General features: G+C 40.6%; 1 protein-coding gene across 1 annotated transcript in view; it reads right to left on the bottom strand.

The window, feature by feature from the left end:
- Positions 1 to 20,562, bottom strand: part of LOC136872485 (synaptic vesicle membrane protein VAT-1 homolog-like) — a 184,341-nt gene that overhangs the window by 79,395 nt on the left and 84,384 nt on the right. The window contains exon 2 of the mRNA XM_067146291.2: positions 105 to 234. Within this exon, the coding sequence (XP_067002392.1) occupies positions 105 to 234 (130 nt within the window). The remainder of the gene's footprint in view (positions 1 to 104; positions 235 to 20,562) is intronic.

The raw sequence follows: 20,562 nt of genomic DNA, 5'->3' as shown, positions 1-20,562 counted from the left end.
GACCCTGAATGCACCGTCCTGGGAGAGAGAAAGAACGACGAAGCAATCCAAGTCACACATCAGCGATAAAGCTCTATCTGCTTTAAGAAAGGTCAAGTTCTTACCTTGAAACCCTCAACGCCTTCCCCAACTTCTTCCACTTCGCCCGCGCATTCGAAGCCCAAGATGAAAGGAGTTTTGGGGGGAGAGTCTATCGCTCCTTGACGCACCATCAAATCCTGGAAGTTCAGCCCACTGTAACAGAAGAAAATATTTATAGGCCATGTTAGACAATTTGAGATTTTATAAATCCAAACAGATAGGTATAACAGTGAGAAAATAAAGACAAAGTTGTGAATTATAACATTCTTACGGTAATTAAAACAATTTCGCTTTCATACTGAAAGATGACCAACAGCATTTGTGAGCAGGTTTAGTCACGAAAGTTCTTTAAACGAAGACTTTGAGTATACTTTAATATAACATTCCAACTCTTCAGCAATCTGTATATTCTACATTTCTTATCAACATCGATATTTTCGGTTACGTTTTAAACAGTACCCTTGCAGATTTTGATGTACAATACTTCGCCGTCTTAGCAAGAGAGGGGAAGCCATCTCGTTCATCACTTAAAAAAGGAAGCCTAACTACACTGAACTGAAGATTTAACACTAAGAGATTAACCGAGAGCGCCAGTAACTAAATCCAACATTAGATCTTTTAAACGAGTGTTTAAGCACTTCTGCAAGTTCCTATCAATCTGCTGGAAGTATTCTCGATTTTTAATATTTTGAACGTTACACAGCATAACCTTTTTCTACATTTTTATCTATTCCAAAAGTTTCTCAGGATTTTTTTAAACAGCTCGTTCGACTTTGTGTCCCTTGTTAATTTCTCCTCGAATCTTTTCACTGACTTCAGATTTACCACTTTTATATAACTGTAGAAACTGTTCAGACCGGGTATATGAACAGTCTCAATCTTACCATCTACTGTAATATGAGCACTGATTAAGAAACCTGGTTCCTCATCCTTCCGCCAAATTTGCATGGGTTAAAGTCTAGTTTCATCAATCTTTTAAACGTAGCCTAATTCTACACTTCAGCAAAACTAATATACGTGATGAAAGGATTTATTTTAAATTCCCTCCAATCCACAAAAGTGACAAACCCACTCAAGAATTATTTTACGGCTCCCGAGGCACGAAGCAACAGGTTTTCGCCAGAGGTATATCAAATGTGCGAGGAGTCCGAACTTGCAGATGAGACTGCTAAAGATGGAATGAATAAATTTTTCTTAGCATTCTTACACCCGTCATCACAAATCTGCTGAAAAAAAAAGTCGCGGAGTATAAGGAAGATCGAAAGAAAAAAACATTTGACTAATCCACCGAGATCTATCTACAATTTGTTAATAAAGGGTGCTTCTAAGTTTAAAGAAATAGTTTAAATGTTCTATCGGAACCTCGCTTGCCTTCAGTCTTACCTGGGGTGATAATGGAATACCGTATTTCTTGGGGTGCGTAGTTTTATCCTTCCAACTAATGGTAGCATTTGCAATACATTTCTGTAAGATGCGATACAATGAAACGAACTCATTGGCAAAGTGTAGTTGGACACATGTACAGAAACATTCCACCGGTATTATGAAAAAAAGACTTCCCTACATACGTAAATGAATCCGCTCAATTCTAATTGATGTATCAATTCTAATTGATGTACGAAAGTGCGCAAACACTTTCCGGGGTTAACTTCCACGAATACAAAAAACTATGGATTAAATTGTTCTTAAATTTTACCAGCGTCCCCTTTGCTGGTCAACTCATCGTTCAAAGTGCCAAAATCTATTCACGAAAAATCATAAAACTTTAAATTCCTTGCAGCCGTCTGTGGGTTAGTTGTACTTTCCGACTCGAGATCACGTATGCAGGTTCAGTTCCGGCTGAGAGATTTTCGAAGGACAGTCAAAAAGTTGTCAATGTTTTTTCTTTACAATTTGCTGTACATCGAACCGACATAGGTCTTACGGCGAAGATAGTAAGGGATTGGGAAGGAAGATACCGTGGCCTTAAGGTACAGACCCAGCATTTGGCTGATGCGAACATGGGAAACCGCGGAGAGCTGCCGGCAGTGAGTTGGAACCCACTATTTTCCTAATGCAAACCGATAGCTACGCGAGTGAAACCATGCAGCCACTTGTTCGGTCCATGTTAATGTACCTAAGGGGTTGGCATGTATGAAGATACCTGGTGGCGCACTGTAGCAGTAGACAAAAATTAACTCACAGGATCCGTCCAGTAGAATTCAGCTTTCGTTGTCAGACGGCACCACTTCAGACGGTTCGTAATTCTGTAGCTGAGCAAAACGAATAAGTCACCGAATGCTTTATTCAACTAATTTAATCGAGAATGACCCAATTAGTGCACTCACAACTGTACACTAAAGACAATGTTTGGCTATATTAAGTCTCACGAGCCTTCTGGTAGCGGTATTTACCTGGAACTGCCGATTCTTAAATAGGCTTCACCTTTTTCTCATCGCATACACCAGTCGCTTCACGCAGGAACACCATGCAGTTAAGTTCGAACGCATGTCCGCTGGTTATCACGGCACTACTGCTGTACAGCCGAGTACTCCAGGAGACTTAACTCTCACAATGAGCTCTCGTGCCTACTCCACACACCTAACTCACGACAACTTATTACTCGACTGTCACCAGAACACAAGACTTTTAAGTCCTGGCATCCTTGGGGCGCGCCCAGAATACGAGCTTTCTAGTGCTTTCTTCCAGAAAATCTACGGAGATACTAGATGAAAAGGAGAACAGAAGTAGAAAGTCATAAGCCCTCACCCGACTCTTATTCCAGGAAATAGCTAACTGGGCTTGAAGACGGCCGACAGTCATGTCATGACGTACTACTACTACTACTACTACTACATCGGTAAGCAGGCGTGAAAATGTGCGATAGGGATTGAGACTAATTGATGGCTCGAAGTGCGCACGAATAACCGGCTATCAAAACAGCTGTGAAGTAATACAACGGTCAAGTGTGAATTATGTTTAATTATTTTAAGGAAATATGGCTGGAAGAGGCTGTATTTGAGCCATATATGGTTGCAATAATTACAGACAGCAAAGTGCGTCAAAATCTTTCTTCAAATCTCCGAAAAATACGGAAAAGCTAGTACGAATTTAAAATTTAGTGTACATGACATGTATGACAACTTGTCATATCTTGTTGGCCCATGAACACACTGCAGTCTTCAATAAAGCCTTTGTAAATAAAACTGACGATTTCTATACATCTGAACAAAAAGAAAAATTCAAATTACAGAAAGTAAAACCTATGATTTCATGTTAATGTGCATGTGGATCTACATAATATAGTATTTGTATACTTATGGTATGAGCATAGTTGCCACTACATACCAAATCTAATCACACACACAAAAAAGTACGCCTAAGTGGATTTAATGGAAAAACGATTGCATTGCCTACAGTTCTGTAAATTTTTACAATTATTTTTCACTGTCTAAACTATTTTGCAGAAAATAACATATGTACAGTAGGCTAAGTTACTTTTAATTTATATAGTTTGTTACTTTTCATGCGTTATCTGAACAATTCATTCTACTATCTTACATAAGTAGTGGCTGTAGTCCTAAAATGGATGTCATTGCCTTATATTGTGAAAAATAAAATGTTCTAACTAGACCAAACATTTTGTTCTTTAAAACTGCCGGACTGAGTGGCTCAGACGGTTAAGGCGCTGGCCTTCTGACCCCAACTTGGCAGGTTCGATCTGGCTCAGTCCGGTGGTATTTGAAGGTGCTCAAATACGTCAGCCTCGTGTCGGTAGATTTACTGGCACGTAAAAGAACTCCTGCGGGACTAAATTCCGGCACCTCGGCGTCTCCGAAAACCGTAAAAGTTAGGACTTAAAACAAATATTATTTATTATTATTATTATTATTATTATTATTATTATTATTATTATTATTATTAATGTTCTTTAAAACTTGTTCCATAATTCCTTAAAACAAGTTTTGGCATACAAGTGAAATTTCGAGATCTCTTAGTTCACAGCAGCCAACAGGAGCGAACGAAAGCTGTACGCAGCTATAACCGCAAGTCTGCTCCATGGCAAAATAGTTAGCGTGTTGGCCTTTGGTTAGAGAGGTCCCAGGTTCGATTCCCGGCAGGGTCGAAAAGGGATAGCGTAAGTCTAGTGGTAGCCCACGTCTTGATACCAGCATACGCCACTGGTTCTCCCCTGCTAAGGGAAAAACTAAAATGTTCAAAACATATCGTTCCATTGAGCCTATGGTTTCACCCACAATGATTCCCATGTCGCAATCAGACACTTTCTCCTTGATTATTTATATGGTTTCTTGGTAAACAGGCTCCATGCAGTTTTTTCTTAAATTACTCTCATCGGGCATTGAGATCTTTGTGTATTTTTCAAGAAATCCCTTGAAGGCTGGAGGTTCACCTTACTGAGTGGATTTCCTGCTTGTGTAAGAGCTACGCACAAATCAGTGTTTAATTCCTTCAAATTTTGGCTTTCTGAAGAACTCTGTTGAAACGCATTTCGTAAGAGAGGTTGCCGCGATTTGTTTGCTTGAAGAGTCCAATTCATTTGATGCTTAGAGCTGGAAATGTATTGCTTGATGCGATCTCGCTGGTGTTTTTCATCTAACTAAATTCTTGAACCACAAATAGTACATTGCATAACAGTTCCTTTAGTGTCTATGGAATCTTGTTTGAATTCATGAGCCAGAACAATAAATCGGGCACTGGACACCTTTGGCATGGTCAAATTTAGTAGTACACTCGTTTAGTAATGTAAGAAAAATGCTAACACCAGTTCACTTGTTCACTTACCAACTCATTGAGATTATAACAAAACTAACTACCGAGCTCGGTAGCTGCAGTCGCTTAAGTGCGGCCAGTATCCAGTATTCGGGAGATAGTGGGTTCGAGCCCCACTGTCGGCAGCCCTGAAGGTGGTTTTCCGTGGTTTCCTATTTTCACACCAGGCAAATGCTGGGGCTGTACCTTAATTAAGGCCACGGCCGCTTCCTTCCTACTCCTAGTCCTTCCCTGTCCCATCGTCGCCATAAGACCTATCTGTGTCGGTGCGACGTAAAGCAACTAGAAAAAAAAATTCGTTGGCACGGGGTCTGGGTGTATGTAGTCTTCATTTCATCACAACGCACAGGTCGCCGATGGGCGTCAAATCAAGACATGCACCTGGCGAGCCGAACATTTCCTCGGACACTCCCGGCACTAAAAGCCATATGCAGTTTCACCTCAAGCCGCTGAATAGTAGTGGCGCCGTCTCGTCTGAAAGCTATGCATTTTGGAGAGTTTCCGCTATTATGTTTTTAACCTATTTACCACTATAGAGTAATCTACATCATGGCTTGATAAACGTAGTTTTGTATTTCTATCCTGTTTTCTTCCCAACCGATACTCATCAAGTTAGAAACTGATCCTTCACTCGTGTAATGGGAAGGTATCATATCTCTTTAGGTAATCTGATTCAAATTCCCCCTTCCTCCCCATGTCTTCAAGGGTATCACTAGTCCGCTGAAATATTCCCTCGTAATCCAGATTGACAGTCACCACAGAGAAGCTGCGAATTGTTGGAGAAATTACACTGTAGATTTGATTTGCGGAAGCAAAACAAGATTATTAGTTTCTCACAAACCCTTGGAATAGGCACGTGGCTGCAAGCAGGAAGTCAGGTAGTTCAGACTTAAGGAATGTAACGTCTTGGCATGCAGCTCAGTCTTCCATGTAGTGAATTTATACGCCGCACACGCCGAGGACATACGTCGGAATAGTTGGGGGATTCTTAATTCCTGACGCGCTAGAATGACAGTAGGCTAATCAGAAATTACATATGTTCTGTGATGTATGAGTGTTCTGTACAGATTACTAAAAGTTTACTAGCATTCAGAAACTTTCTCAAGTAACTAGTTTTTCAATGAGAGATCTCGCGATCGAGACTTCAAATCTAAGAAAGTTGCGCTAAGTTTTTGTTAAGTGTTAGTCTGAGTTTTGTATTCGAATTCCGCCACTGTCATTTGAAAGTCAAGTACTTAAGTGCATGAAATTAGCACCGGATGGCACGTTAAAGTACCTTTTTCCAGTGCAAATACGCAGTCTAACCTTTCAAAGACCATGCACCGACTTTTCGGCCGGTGTCGTCCGAAGGTAAACCAAGATGCGTCCACCCATTTGCACTGGACTTAATAGGACTTCGGGTGGAGATTACAATCTATTTGTTCATGTAAGTGGTCTGACGGAATTTAACATTATCGTGCTTGGTGAAAATATCTCTCCGTGACGTTTGGAAATATGCATACACTGAAAGGATCCTCCTTTCCAAGTACTTGGAGAAAGTTTTAATACTTCAAATATGATTAGAATCCTAATAGTCTTATGTCCTACTAGCTACTTAAGAATTTCGAGATGCCGAAATTATGTCCTGTGGGCGATTTTACGTACGGGTAAATATATACGAGGCCGGCGTACTTTAGCACCTTGAAATATTAATGGCCTGAGCGGGGATCAAACCGGCGAACCGAGGCTGGAAAAGCGCTGTACCTCAGCCACTTGGCCCAGTATTCCTAATTTAATTACCCGACATTTCCGCGGATGGCTAAGTGGTTAAGGTATATGACTAAAATATCAATTGGAAAATATTTGTGAATTCAGATTGCAGTAGTTCATTTACTCATTGGGGTAATTTTCTACTTTGGGCAAATATTGAGAAATGCGCATTTCAAGACCTTTCTCTTGTGGAGCTGCAGTTTGGAAGTATTGTATAAGGGAACAATTTATTACCTCATCAGGTTATTCCGAATCTCTTCCATTAGGGGATTGCAGTGGTAAATGGGAAATACGAGTATATCGCTATATCGCGCCCAATTAAGACAATGTTAGGTCATGCACTCGTAATGAGGTTTACTAGATAGCTATTTCTGAATGCAGTAGTAGCAGCATAGAAGCATATCCACCATATCTTACAACTTTCAGAAAAACCCATCCAAATAAGGACTCTATCGTACGTTCATTTATGGGGAACGTTTAAGTGAAGGACGAATTGAGACATTTCCTCTTAAATTTCAAGTTACGTAACTCGAGTAGCTGGTTAACCAGGACCCAAATTTGTTTAATGCCCTTAAATTGCTACGGACCGATTCCGGGTTTTTTCCTTAACGTTCTGGAAAGCAGTGAGACAGATAGGCTCATATGAGCCCATACCACAGACCTAAACCTGCCCCGAATCCGCTAAGAAGTACCAACAACCTGGACCAATGAGATTTCTTCGAGACAGCGTGGAAAGTAGAAAAGACGACCTGGAACAATTGCTGTTGATCTATTCGTCGAGTTTACAGTACGGTACGTTAGATCCATTTCACACTGGCAAAATATTTGCAGTCCTGTTTAGTAAAGAGACAAACAGGGTCCGGAAGTGAAAGACCGAATAAACTCCGAAAACCGGCCTGTAACGACGTAAAACTCCTTAAAAAGGGCGAAATGAAAAAAATTACATTAAGGAAAATGAGTAGCCAAAAGAAAATAGAAAGTACATTGTACACATTCCCTTTAACTCTTAACGGAGTGAATTAATCAGCGTCAATAAGTATTACAATAATAATAATAATAATAATAATAATAATAATAATAGCGAAAAAAAGCTGAGAATTACTTTACAGTAGTCCTTAAAACAATTAGAAGAAAAATCTGATTAGGATCAGCAAGCCCTGTAATCTGATTGTGGATGTTAACACATTTGTTACTACCCACATGTTTCTGAATGTTAAATCTTGTCTGATGCCCCTTTCAATTCACACTGAAAGGTATCTGGCATTCTGCAATCTTCGCCGAATTGTGAATTTTTCCTTCAATAGACACCTAAAGTTTCATCCTTGGTCTTTTAAGTGAATCACGCACGAATAAATAAAATTCTCGCTATGGGGAAACTAAAGTAACAAGCACATACAGCACGCGTATGTTTATGTTAGTACTCGGGCACTTCAGCAACCTGAAAAATATGAATATGCACCTTCTACAGTGAATCTCCCACTCATCGCAAGACCATCCAGATTAGAAGCAATATTATCTCTCTCTAGGGATGTAGATTTCCAAAGTTCGGATGAAGGTTGTAGAACGGCACTTTATTTCCCTTTGCGAACCGAGTACAGAACCTTCTGATGTTTGAGTATTATCGTTTATTGCAAGTTCTGATATTCAGATTTTGATTATCGAACTGCATAAAATTACTAAATAATGAAGCAAAGAAAAATGACTACACTAGAATTTAATGTAACGTATCTCTGAAAATTACAATGACAAAGTAAAAATTAACGAAAAATTGCCGGAAAATAATTTAATAGACAGGCATTTTTGTAATCAGGGGAGTGATTATCACAATTTATACGTAAGTTAGGAATATGTATGATGCAGCAGTTGAAAGATGACAACCGAGCGAGTTGGCCGTGTGGTTAGGGTCGCGCAGCTGTAAGCATGCATTCGGGAGATCGTGAGTTAGAACCCCACTGTCAGCCCTGAAGATGGTTTTTCGTAGATCCCCATTTTCACACCAAGCAAATGGGCAAATGCCCATGTACTTAAAGGCCACGGACGCGTGCGACTGAAGGCTGAACCCGTACATGATATGCTACCAAATTAATACACAAGCGTGGCGAAAGGTAATCTATCAGATTTGCCAATAATACCGAGGTCTTGGGAAAGTGTAATCAACGTCGTAACAGATAAACGAAATATAAAGTAAGGCTTTATTTTACCTAGCAAGATTATGCCTTCGCTTCCATGGAACTAAGATACCTATTCGAGCATTTTCCTGTCGTGGGTGACAGTGGGTTAAAACTTGGCATTAAGGCCACGGCCGCTTCCTTCACATTCTTAGGCCTTTCCTATCCCATCGTCGCCGTAAGACCTATCTGTGTTGATGCGACTTAAAGTAAATAGGAAAAAGAACTTTCGGCTTGAATACTGCACAATTACCAATCCTGTCAGCAAGAAATTCAGTACAGGAAATAAGTTCATCATTTGCTTAATTTTAACCCTATTTCAGAAGAAATTGTACTTTTCATGGAGCAAATTAACCATTTTCAAAGGGGAGAACAGCTAAAATCGTTTAACGTGCGTCGAGCAGACGTGACCACTTATTTCAATGAAAACTAAGCGACTTGATCTCCACTTAATGCAATTAGTGCAAAGAACACGCGAGTGAATCCAAATATCAAAGGAAAACTTTCTTATCTCTGCCAAATGCTTCCGGCTCAATTTCGATCACTTTTCAAGCAATGTTGGCAGAAATGATTGCTCTACACACGAGGATTGAGAATGAACGGTACAGAGTTTTGTTGACAGATTTTATAGAGTAACAATATAAACACCACTTAATTCACGGTGATACAATGTACTGAATGTGAAGTTTTTTTTTTTCCTAATGTCAATCAAGATGTTTACAGTTCAGTTTTGAAGCACACCACCCATAAAATTTAATACGCTAAGCACACTGTGTACGTAGTTAGACTACTGACGAATGGATAATGTAGTGGCCTTCTGTTCCGAGGGCGCCGGGTTCCATTCCCGTCTAGGCTAAGACCACATCTGGTTAATTCAGGCTTTAAACTATCGTAATATGCATTTCATTAACACACCATACCACCAACCACCACAGAAAAAAATAACGGGTAGGGTGGCGTCATGAAGGGCATTCGGCCGTAAAAGTGTTGAGTGCAACAGATCATAACCGCGACTACCGAGTGGGCGGGTGGGGGTGGACACCAAGAGTCAAGTTTACATTTACAACAATCAAACTGAATTCAAAAGGTCACCTTTAATACCACAAACACGCGAAGTGTAACAAGTATACTTCCAATTTGTTAAATGTACAATAGAACCTTAATTAGGACCCCGTTAGTCCTGACTTCACTTCATCTGGAGAGCTGTTTTAATAATAAATAATAATAATAATAATAATAGTAGAATGTAATTACAATATAAAGCTTAGTTATGAGCACAATGTTAACTAAGCAGAGGAGATCGTTGACAACGTGACCGCTGCAGAAAGCTCTGAAACAAATAGGGCAAGGATGAAGCAGGTGATATGAACCCCAAGCCAAAAATTACTGAAGTCAAAGATCGGCTAAACATTGTCATTAAACACGTTGAAGATAACTAGGAAAAATCTGCATACTGCGAATATTTGAGGCATCTGCGCGAGCTAATTATTAAATAAATTAATGTCAAAGGAAGACAAGAAAAAAAAAACCAGTTTCTTCAAACCAGTGAGCGCGTGAAGTATGGTCAATGAAGGTGTGCCTTGTATTTATTAAATACAAAATACTGTAAACGTTTTCACTGAACAGAGCGTTTAAATATGTACCTTCACTCATTCCATAAGTTATTTTGTTTAATCGGGACTTTTAATTTTATTCCTACAACGTAGAGCCTCAATTTGTCTGGATTAATGAGGTTCCACTGTATTGTGAACTAAAACTCAGATTGTCTTGTCACTTAATTTCACCGTTTCAAATGTCTAGAATGAACTTGCATGGAAAAATCGTATCCGTTCCTTCCTAGAGAATTTAGACCTTTTTTAGAATAGCAAAGTCAAATTTGGGATCTCCGTGGGTTGAGAAAAGCCAACAATGTGGAGGACTTTACATATTGCCATTTCAGTACAAATGGAAAGAATACAAAATGTTAGGGGAAAGATGTTTAAACTAGTAAATTAATCCCTGTAACCTTATGGACCAATAAGTCTAATACAGATTTCAGTTTGTCCCTTGGTTAAATTTATTAAAGATTATTTTTTATACCTGTACTATAATAGTTCAAACTACTATGAAGGATCAGGGTCATATTTTACCGGAATTGTCAAATTTAAGTTTGGAAAATTTAACTTTCACGTTATTCAATACGAAGCATTGTTCCAACGGCATCGCCATGACTCAAATTTTCATCTATTTTTAGTCCAAACTTACGCGTAGAGAAATTCTAACTGAAGTCGTTGAGATCAGTTCTATTGCATTATGCAAACTCTTGTACAAGCGTGGTCATATGTTGTTTTAGAGGTAAAAATTTAGAACGTAAATGGTGTCTGTAATGTACGTATTCTACAGCTAATTTTAATAAACTAAGGTTTCGTTTATTAGGAAGAACATTCTTACTTCGAACCGAAGAAAATGTTCGTAATACTTTGTCTACTTGAGGGGAAAAAAAAGCATTTCAAGTTAGAGCTTTTACACATGTACAAGGGATTCTGTTTTGACCGAGTTAAGCATTTAACTGAATGAACCTTCAAGTATTGAAGAGATTCAGCCTTTCAATTCCAACCTGAACTTACCGATAGTACACATCTAATTTAGGACATCTCTTCGGGGTGGGGGTGAGGGTCAATATGTAGTAATTTAATCGTTCTATTTTTAGTTTCGTTATAGTCTTAAGGAGATTTTGTTCCTCAAATAGTAAGCAAACTAAACTTGCAGCCTTACGAAGTCTTAGAGGGATCAATGATGCCTTTCACACGTCTAAGGACTTTCAGATTCATCTCTCGCACACATTTTAAATGTATGAATGTTTAAGAATCTGGTCGTGTGAGTAGCTAAGCAGACTGCTCGCCTGAATCACAACGAACTACGGCTAAAATCAAGGCCACAGCAAACCTGCATTAGGTGTCGATTGCTGCAGGATGAGTTGTTCACACTTAGATTATGAATATCACGGTGAGGACCTATGTAGCTGGTAATTTTTTTCGTAACAGAGCTACGATTTTTACTTATTGCGATGGTTTCATAATGCAGTTTGCTCTCTTGAAACTAATTTGATGGGTAGTTTTAAGGCAGCTGAGGTTGAATTTGTAGCTATGAGAACAAACTGATATAGAATAGGGATGAATGAGATTTTCATTATGGAAAGGCCTCTATTGAAGCGGTAGCGGGTGTACCTCTTGCAAGGAGGCGCCGGTTCGATTTTAATCTGCATGGTTGGCACGCGGTTCTCCGCTTTGTGAGACCAGATGAAGCTGCCCGGTATGAGAATGGACCAAGTTATCAGTCAATAGGGCTTACCGTTTCTATTCTGACCAGGTGTATTTTGAGAATCTGGCCGGGCAGAACAAGGCCCTTACTATGTAGATTACACGTGCCATGTTTTCGCTTACTTTATAACAAATAGTTTAGGCATGTGAACTCTCCAGCTCCGCTTTCTAACGAAGAGTGGACTGCATAAATTCGCACCGATAGTCTGTCCAATTATAGACATGTTTCCTATCACTTCGTTAATTAGTGAACTCAAACTACGGTGTAACAAGTTTCTATTTCCTTTTGAATTTCAAGCCAACTTCTAACTTGCTAGAAATTTGATAGGTTCGTAAAGTACGAACTCCCATTCTAGGGTATTTCGTTAATAGGATACCTCTGGCCATACTCTAATACACTGTTACGGCCACATTAAGAGGTTGAATCCAAAGTGATTAGCATACCGGATACTTAGTCTACAAGAAAAATGGAAGGCAAAACCTTTACGGCTTAAGGACGTTCACAAGGATAGGGAAGGAGTGGGGATGCAGGAAAGAACAACCTTTAGAGAGAAACTTGCGAGAATGAGGGATGGCCCGGAAAACTTTTCAAGTCACGCAGCATCTCTGTTGTAGAGCAACAAAGGAATAGCCAGACTTAAGAACATCTGGAAGGAGTGAAAAGAAAAGAGTACATTGAGAGATCTGGTTGATTGTGTAAGCGTGGTCCATATATGACCGCAACGAATGAAATACTGTTACAATTGACTTCATTTAATCTGGGATGACCAGATCAGAACGCACAATTATAATTCACAATGAATGAAAACGCTTCACTAATCAGAGGCCATTTGCAGAAGTTCGACCCCACAGCGGGTCTCCGGCTGGTTTGTGTTTACCTGGAACGGGCGATCCTTCCGCAGTCGCGATTGAGAGGTCATCTTTCTCTTCGCGTTGTAAGCACTGCCATCACTTCACAAAGTAGCTCCATGCAGACAAGTTCGAACAAGTCTGCTATCACAAGGCACAACTGTTGTACACGAGTCAAGATCGATAACTCGACTGATCTCGCAACCAAATCGTCTCGTTCGCACGAGTCTTCCACAACGTAAAAACCAACCACGCACCAGAGGAAAAGCACAATACAAGTAGACCCCGTCGCATGCCCTTAGGCCGGCTGGGAGCTCTAGCCTGACTCGTCCACTCTAGAAAATACCTGGAAATGCCGGGGGGGGGGGGGGGTCCGAAGGCGACGCAACATTAGAACGCAACGCATTTGTCCAATGCACACTTCACCGATGTTAATCGTAGGAAAGTAACCAGCACCATTTAAGAATTTGAAGCGTGCCATCATTAACAAAGCCCAGAAGTGCACCCTACTATCGGTGAAGTGTAGAAAAATCGTTTTGAAAAGCCAACAAATCTGTCTCCTTTTCGGTAGTGCTTTCACCTGGGAATTCAGATGTGTCCACTATCACTGTCGGGAAGTCTTACATCCCAGCATTTACATGATGCTGAAACTGAGGAATTTTAAAATATCCTTGAGAGTAGGAATTTAAGCATCTTTCAAGCACTTACCCAAGACTGAGTGGATCCCGCTTCAGTCCCTGAAATGGTCCGGAATAGATATAATCTCTTATAACCGGCTTTACGCCCCCCTGACACAAATGGGTCTCGGTAACGAGGGGCTAGGAGTGGGAAGGAAGCGGCCGTTACCTTAAGGTATAGCCCCAGCATTTGCCTGGTGTGAAAATGCGAAACTACGGAAAACTTTTCAGGGCTGCCAACAGTGGGATTCGAACCCACTCTAAGCTAACCTCTTAGAACAAGGCATTTGATTCGCACAGTGTTACGTTTGGTTTTACGGTATTTTATTCTCTTCACACGTACCAGAAAAAAAAAATACCATGGCGCTTTGAGTTTAAGAGGTGAAGCATGGTCAGTGCTAAGAATTCTCCCTGCCTTGATTCTTTGTTTTCTACACCGGCGTCACCGTCTCGTTTAAGAGACGAAGTGGAGCATTGTTAGTAGCCATGAGAACAGACCTTCATAAACATGTAGGCCGAGTGGTCCTCTAGCAGACCCTCGCGTCCAAATTAAACTCCCCCACATGGCTGGGAATCTAACCCGCGCCTCTTGTACCAGGAATACACTACTTGATGAAGATAGTAAAACACGACAGGGAAAATTAGCTTGCACCGGATGCACGTAGATCATTACCCGCTATATATTTAGCACAGGAAGCGACGGAAAGGCGTGGTTCATGCACTTAAAAGTTCATTAATCACTTAATATCTTGCCAAGTTCATTGCACCTCGCGGTTGATAACACAAACTTGTCTCAGACCTCTGATCGCATTACGAAATTCATCTGTTAGAATACACATCACTTGGCGTGCGGGATTCTACTGCATCAAATGTGCATCAAGCCGTTCGGTATCATATGGCTATAAGAAAAATGAGTTTGGAGAATTTATAATAGACCTAGTATTACAGATATTACTATTCACACTATCTCGTGTGAAAAACTAATAAATGTTTACGGTTTGTGCTGCTGTCGTGATTACCGATTATCTCCGTACGCCCAAGATCCTGGTAAGGGTCTGAATTTAAGACAAATCTCGCCATTATCATCGAGTATCGCATGGCATTTTATGGGCCTGTCAATCTCCTAGGTACAAGTACACGCAACTATTTGGTGGTGACAATTCCCCCTTGTGACTTTTCTACGAAACAGCAAGCTATTCCCTCGCTTGCTAACCGACTATTCTAAATCCAGTAATCTGCAGTGGTGTTTTGCGAAATTGCGAAGGGCAAATCTAGGTTATAGGTACCGTAAAGTAAAGCAGTTTAAGGGACTACTTTGTTTACATTATAGGAATTTACCAGTGCTCTGCAATGCTAACTTGCAAGATGAAGTGATCAAAGTTCCCGGTCAGTGTCCTTGCGCATCTCTACGAAGCTGCTTTGAGTGTGAAGAAAGAACCTTCCCGCACGGTATAAATTAAGCTATTTGTAATCAACCTGTGAGGAAAGCAACGGGAAACTTCACAGAATGCTTTACCAGTGCCGTCTATGTCATGTACGATAGCTGGTGGAGCTGTGAAAGATAGGGTTACTATATTTGAAAATGGAAAGAAAAAAAAAAGGAGTTACCATACTGTAAAGTTTAAAAACTAGGGAATTCATATCCAGTAGTTCCAAATTTTTCACTGGTTTGGATTTATCAGAAAATCCGTTTCAGAGACAGTGGTGTCAGTACTGTACACATGTTCCATTTGGAACATTACAGTTCACTACAATTTTACCTTTTGGCATTTTAAACTAGAGCTTTTTTCGCTCGTTCGTCCATTGTAAATCTAGAAGAAAATATTTTCTTCACAGCTGGGTGATTTGCACCAATTTTAGTCCTACCTTTGAGAGAAAAAGAAAATTCAGCTTTTTAAGAAACTAGTCTTACAATTGAAGTTATCTCGTCTTTCCTATTACAGTATAACTCGCTGTAATACACGAAGCCATTAGAATATGTGGTTATGCCAGCTTAAAATGATTCATTACCGTAGTAAAAGGATTAAATTTCGATTCAAACCAGAAATGAGTGGCGCATTCGGTGTTGTAAACTTCAAGAGTTCAAAGATTCTAGAGGGCCGAGATAAGTATGCTCAAATATATAAAAAAATATAATAAAAGTGTGATTTCGCTAGAAGGCTGCATGTCAAATTGCCAGGAATCAAATACTGTATATTAATGTGATGGTAGGGGAAAAACTGAACGCCTCCTATGGGTGGAGGCGGTAGAATAACACCCACGGTATCGCCTGCCTGTCGAAAGAGGCGACTAGAAGGGGCCCCAGAGGCTCTCAACTTGGGAGAGTGGCTTTGCGACCACGGGGCGTTGAGCAGGGTCCTGGCATTGCTTCCACATACTTTTGCCAGGCTTTTCACTTTCATCTAACCTATCCGTCCTTTCTTGCTCAACTTTTCCGACCCCGACAGTATTAGAGCACTCGAGACCTAGGGTGACCTTTTCACGCCATTCGTGGCCCTCTTCTTTCTTTGACCAATACATTCATTTTTCGAAGTGTCTGATCCCTTCCATTTTTCTCTCAGATTAGAGATATACAGAATGGCTACATAGTTGTACTTTTAAAACAATCCCTACCACACCAAAACAGAACCGGGGTTAGGGGAAAGGTCTCGGTCGGGCTGATCTCCGGTAAAATTGATATGGTAATCCTAATGAAGGATGAAACGAGCCTTCGGGCTGTATACCCAACATACATTCTGACCACCTGCAATCCATCTGAGTGAACTATCGTTCTAGTGTGACCAGTCATCACGTAGCTACTTGTCCGATCTATGAACTGTCCGGTATTTTGAATACATCGTAACATTATGTGACCCTTATCGAGTAATAATGTATCTACGCGTTCCCAGAATCCTCCGCTGACGATCTTGAAGTTTCCAACTCCGAAATTTCTAGCCGATCACTAGTCAAAAGGTAGCCTACAGCTGCTTTAACGAACGGGAAGAACCTAAAAATCATTTAAAATTGGGTCTTGTTTAATAACAATGCAGTAGTTTTTCTCTATGTAGACGTAAGGAGCATGCAATCCATCAAAATGATGGCTTCAACGAATAAGTAGGAAAAATATAAAATTAGTAACTATACTAACTTTAGGACACTTTGTAACTTCGGCTATTCAGTTTGCCAAAGTGAGTTGCAAATTTAATCGCCCCGATGTTCAGATAGTATGAACACTCAGAAGGGGATAAAGTAACTGGTAAATATGAATTGGTAAGATAATGCTTGCCAATGTTAATACTTACCATTTTATCATTTGAATTTCAGAGGTTCTTAATTTGCCCGACTGGAGGTGCAATTTTTAAAGGAGCAAGGCGGCTTTTCATCCCCATAATAGTGTGTTGTACATACGGTACTAGCTGCAACCAAACGTGGTGGTTACGGAAAGGAAGACCTAAAATGCCATGGTTCAGAGTTTAGATTCTGAAGGTTTGGAAGAGAAAAGGCTCAGTAGTAGGAAAGAGCTCATACCTTGTTCGGCGATTTTCCGATTTTATTGATAGGCTATTATATAATATACCTTATGTTAACACTGAAATGTTTTCAAAAAATCAAGTCATAGTTGCCTATCGCTGGATGGTTATGACGATACTGCAAGCTTGCCTCGCCCCTCTCCTTTCTCTAATAAATGGAGTCGTATCGTCAGTTTTTCTTCAAGGGATGACCAAGAGAATTTACATAAAATAGATCTAAATTCATCCGGACGAACGTTTAAACCACTTAAGCAAGCAATGTTTAATTCTACTATCTATTAATCGTATCAGAAGCAATACATCATATAAATTATTAATTAAGAATGAGAAATAGACAGGCTTAACTGGTGAAAACATTCTAGAGGTACAGGCAAGTAAGAATTATATCGGACCAGAATTTGGCGAGATTTTGATCATTTGGTGTGGCCTTCACCAAATCTTGTATGGTACAAACGAGAGGGCAGGAGTTGCAATTAAGTAGGTACAGCCATGGTTTGTTCTCTGCAGGCAGAGAGAGTTGACTCTTCAGATAGACCCCACTTCATATTGTTCTTAAATGTCAGCCTGTTCAGACTACCATGTAGACCACGACTCTTCACAATTCTACGATAGTCTGGGAAGAGTACCACGGCACGAGTTACACACCGAGGATATTAACGACGCAAGAAAACATGCGGGTCTAAACGTAATGAATAACTCATCCTGAGATGCGGGCGTTCTAAATAACGCCATCATTTCAGTGCCTACTCTGAATTTGCTACAGACAACTAGTGAAGGAAAATTTCCGAATTTCAATTTAGAAGAATAAGGATGGTTTTGTGAATGGATTTTTAACTCTAGAACAGAACCTTCCATTTCTCCTCTAATTCACTTGTCACTCTTAATCCTAAGGGAATGCAGCGTTGCTATTGTTCAATACCAACTTGCGGCGGTATATGGAGCCAATTCTCCTCTGAAGTCAATTCAAGGAAGTATTAGCGATAGTGTTATCACCTCAGCATATGGTCTGATCAATCCCCCGATGTAAAACTCTACGATTATCTCTGGAGAACATTAACAGTGTGTACAGAAAAATCTATCTGTCTCATTGAGAAGTGGACAAGGCAGGTTGTTTCCATCACCCTCTCATACGATATAGGTGAATACAAATATTACTCGATTTGTCAGTCTCGACGGTCGGTAAAGCACGAATTCTTGTTGCCAGCGGGCCAGGAAAGTACGCTGCACGACTACCCCCGTGTAGTACTTTGTCATCGTTATTAAATGGGAGTTTATACATTTTGTTCTTGCTTATTAAGGAGTTGAACTCTGTATTAGGCGAAGGCCTGTTCGGTTCAATAAATACTAATACTCGACTATCCCCGTATCGTGAAGATTTTTCTAAGACAACGCGCTCGCCCTGAAGATCTGGTCTACACTAATCGCTTTTAATAATAATTTTACGTCCCATTAGCTACATTTACGGTTTTAGGAGACCCCAAGGAGCCGGAACTTGTCCCGCAGTGTTAAATCTACAGACAAGGCCGACTTATTTCAGCACCTTCAAATACAACCGGCCTGAGCCAGGATCGAACCTGGTAACTCAGCTCTACCGTTTGAGCTACTGATCCCAGCTGACAGTTTTTGGCAATCACAGGTTTCTAAATATATCTAGATTTTTCATTCCTAAATAAAGCAACAATTTCGTCTCAGTACACACTTTTCATGCATATTAACTCATCCCTATCAGTCACCGGAGTTTATGTCCGACTCGTTGGCTGAATGGTCAGCGTACTGGCCTTCGGTTCAGATGGTCCCGGGTTAGATTCCCGGCAGGATCGGGGATTTTAACCGTCATTGATTAGTTCCAATGGCCCGGGGGCTGGGTGTTTGTGTTGTCCAACATCCCTGCAACTCACACCACACAACGCTATCCTCCACCACAACACGCAGTGGCCTACACATGGCAGATGCCGCCCACCCTCATCGGAGGCTCTGCCTTACAACGGCTGCACTCTGGTACAATTTCGTGCGGCTATTTCTAGCAGAGTTTATAATAGGCTACTTTTTTCTTTTTTTCTTTTTTTTTTATTATTTCACTCTATACCCAAACATTCCATCCTGTAGATATCAGATTCACACTAGAATCAGGGGCTGAAAACTCCAGCTACCGACTCGTTTAGGACAGACGTTATAATTGATGTCACTGGCAGTAACAGGAAAACTGATTAACACCTTCGTTAACAGGGCTACGAGACAAATCAGACTGCTAATTGCAAGAGTGTCGACAGGAAAACAACTGCAGTATATGTTTAAATGTGCGGAATTCGCAATGGAAATATATTTTACAAGATTTTACAAGATTCTCTACGTCGCACCGACACACCGGCCACGATAGCATAGGAAGAGCTAGGACTGGGAAGAAAGCGACCGTGGCCTTAAGGTACAGCCCCAGCCTTCTGTGAAAATAGGAAACCACGGAAAACCATCTTCAGGGTTGCCGACAGTGGGGTTCGAATCTACTATCTCCCGCATGCAAGCTCGCAGCGCGCGCCAACTCGCTAGGTGGAAAAAGAATCAGGCCTTAGTCTGTACAAACATGCTGGATCTGAATTATCATTACCATTTGTTTCAAGTCCCTCTAAGTACATTTTTACGATTTTCGGAGAATCCGAGGTGCCGGAATATTGTCCCACAGAACTTATTTTGCGTGCTAGAAAATCTACCGACACGAGGCTGACGTATTTGAGCACCTTCAAATATCGTACCACTGGACTGGGACAGGATCAAATCTGTCAATTTTAGCTCAAGCCAGCCCTCTACCGGCTGAGCTACTCATCACGGCTATCTGAATTACAGTATTAACGTACGATGGTTGACCATAGTACGGCGAGCCTGTCCAGAAGTTCTGTTTAATCCGTCAAAATAAACAATTTAAATAATCGTTTGAAGTGTCTTCAGTTGATTTAGCGTAGATTAAGAAACTCAGACGTCTGGCTTCCAGTACGTTAAGGAAGTCCGCATAACAAAATTTAATGACACGGAGCTATTCCACTGAAACGTCGTCCAACGCCACTGGCTTGAACTGGGATCGAACCAGCGAACTTGTCGCAAGGCATTTCTTTCAACTTTGGGAAAAATTATCCCCTACTAGGGAATTTATTAATTTACAAATTATAATCATCAGCGTCCTGTAAGTACACATCGGAGACTTGTGATTGTGAAAGAAAGCTTGAGAGATTGCTGTAAAAGGATTTCTGAGGTGTTAGTGACCCCACTGTATATGGAACTCCGATATTGGCATAGCGAATGTGTTCCAGAATGACCCTGTTGTGAAACTAGTAATTTGAGCATCCATGACTATTAGCGTTGACAGTGCATATCAAAGCCTTTGGTGAGGGGAACAAAGGGATTCAAGCGACCAAAACTTGACGTCGCCGATTTGGTCAGTGGAGCATGAGTATAGAGATGTAATCTGAGA

This window comes from Anabrus simplex, chromosome 4 (assembly GCF_040414725.1).
Source record: "Anabrus simplex isolate iqAnaSimp1 chromosome 4, ASM4041472v1, whole genome shotgun sequence".
In the NCBI taxonomy this organism is placed as follows: domain Eukaryota; kingdom Metazoa; phylum Arthropoda; class Insecta; order Orthoptera; family Tettigoniidae; genus Anabrus; species Anabrus simplex.
Note: the sequence above shows the minus strand (reverse complement) of the source record. Positions and strands in the feature narration are given on the sequence as shown.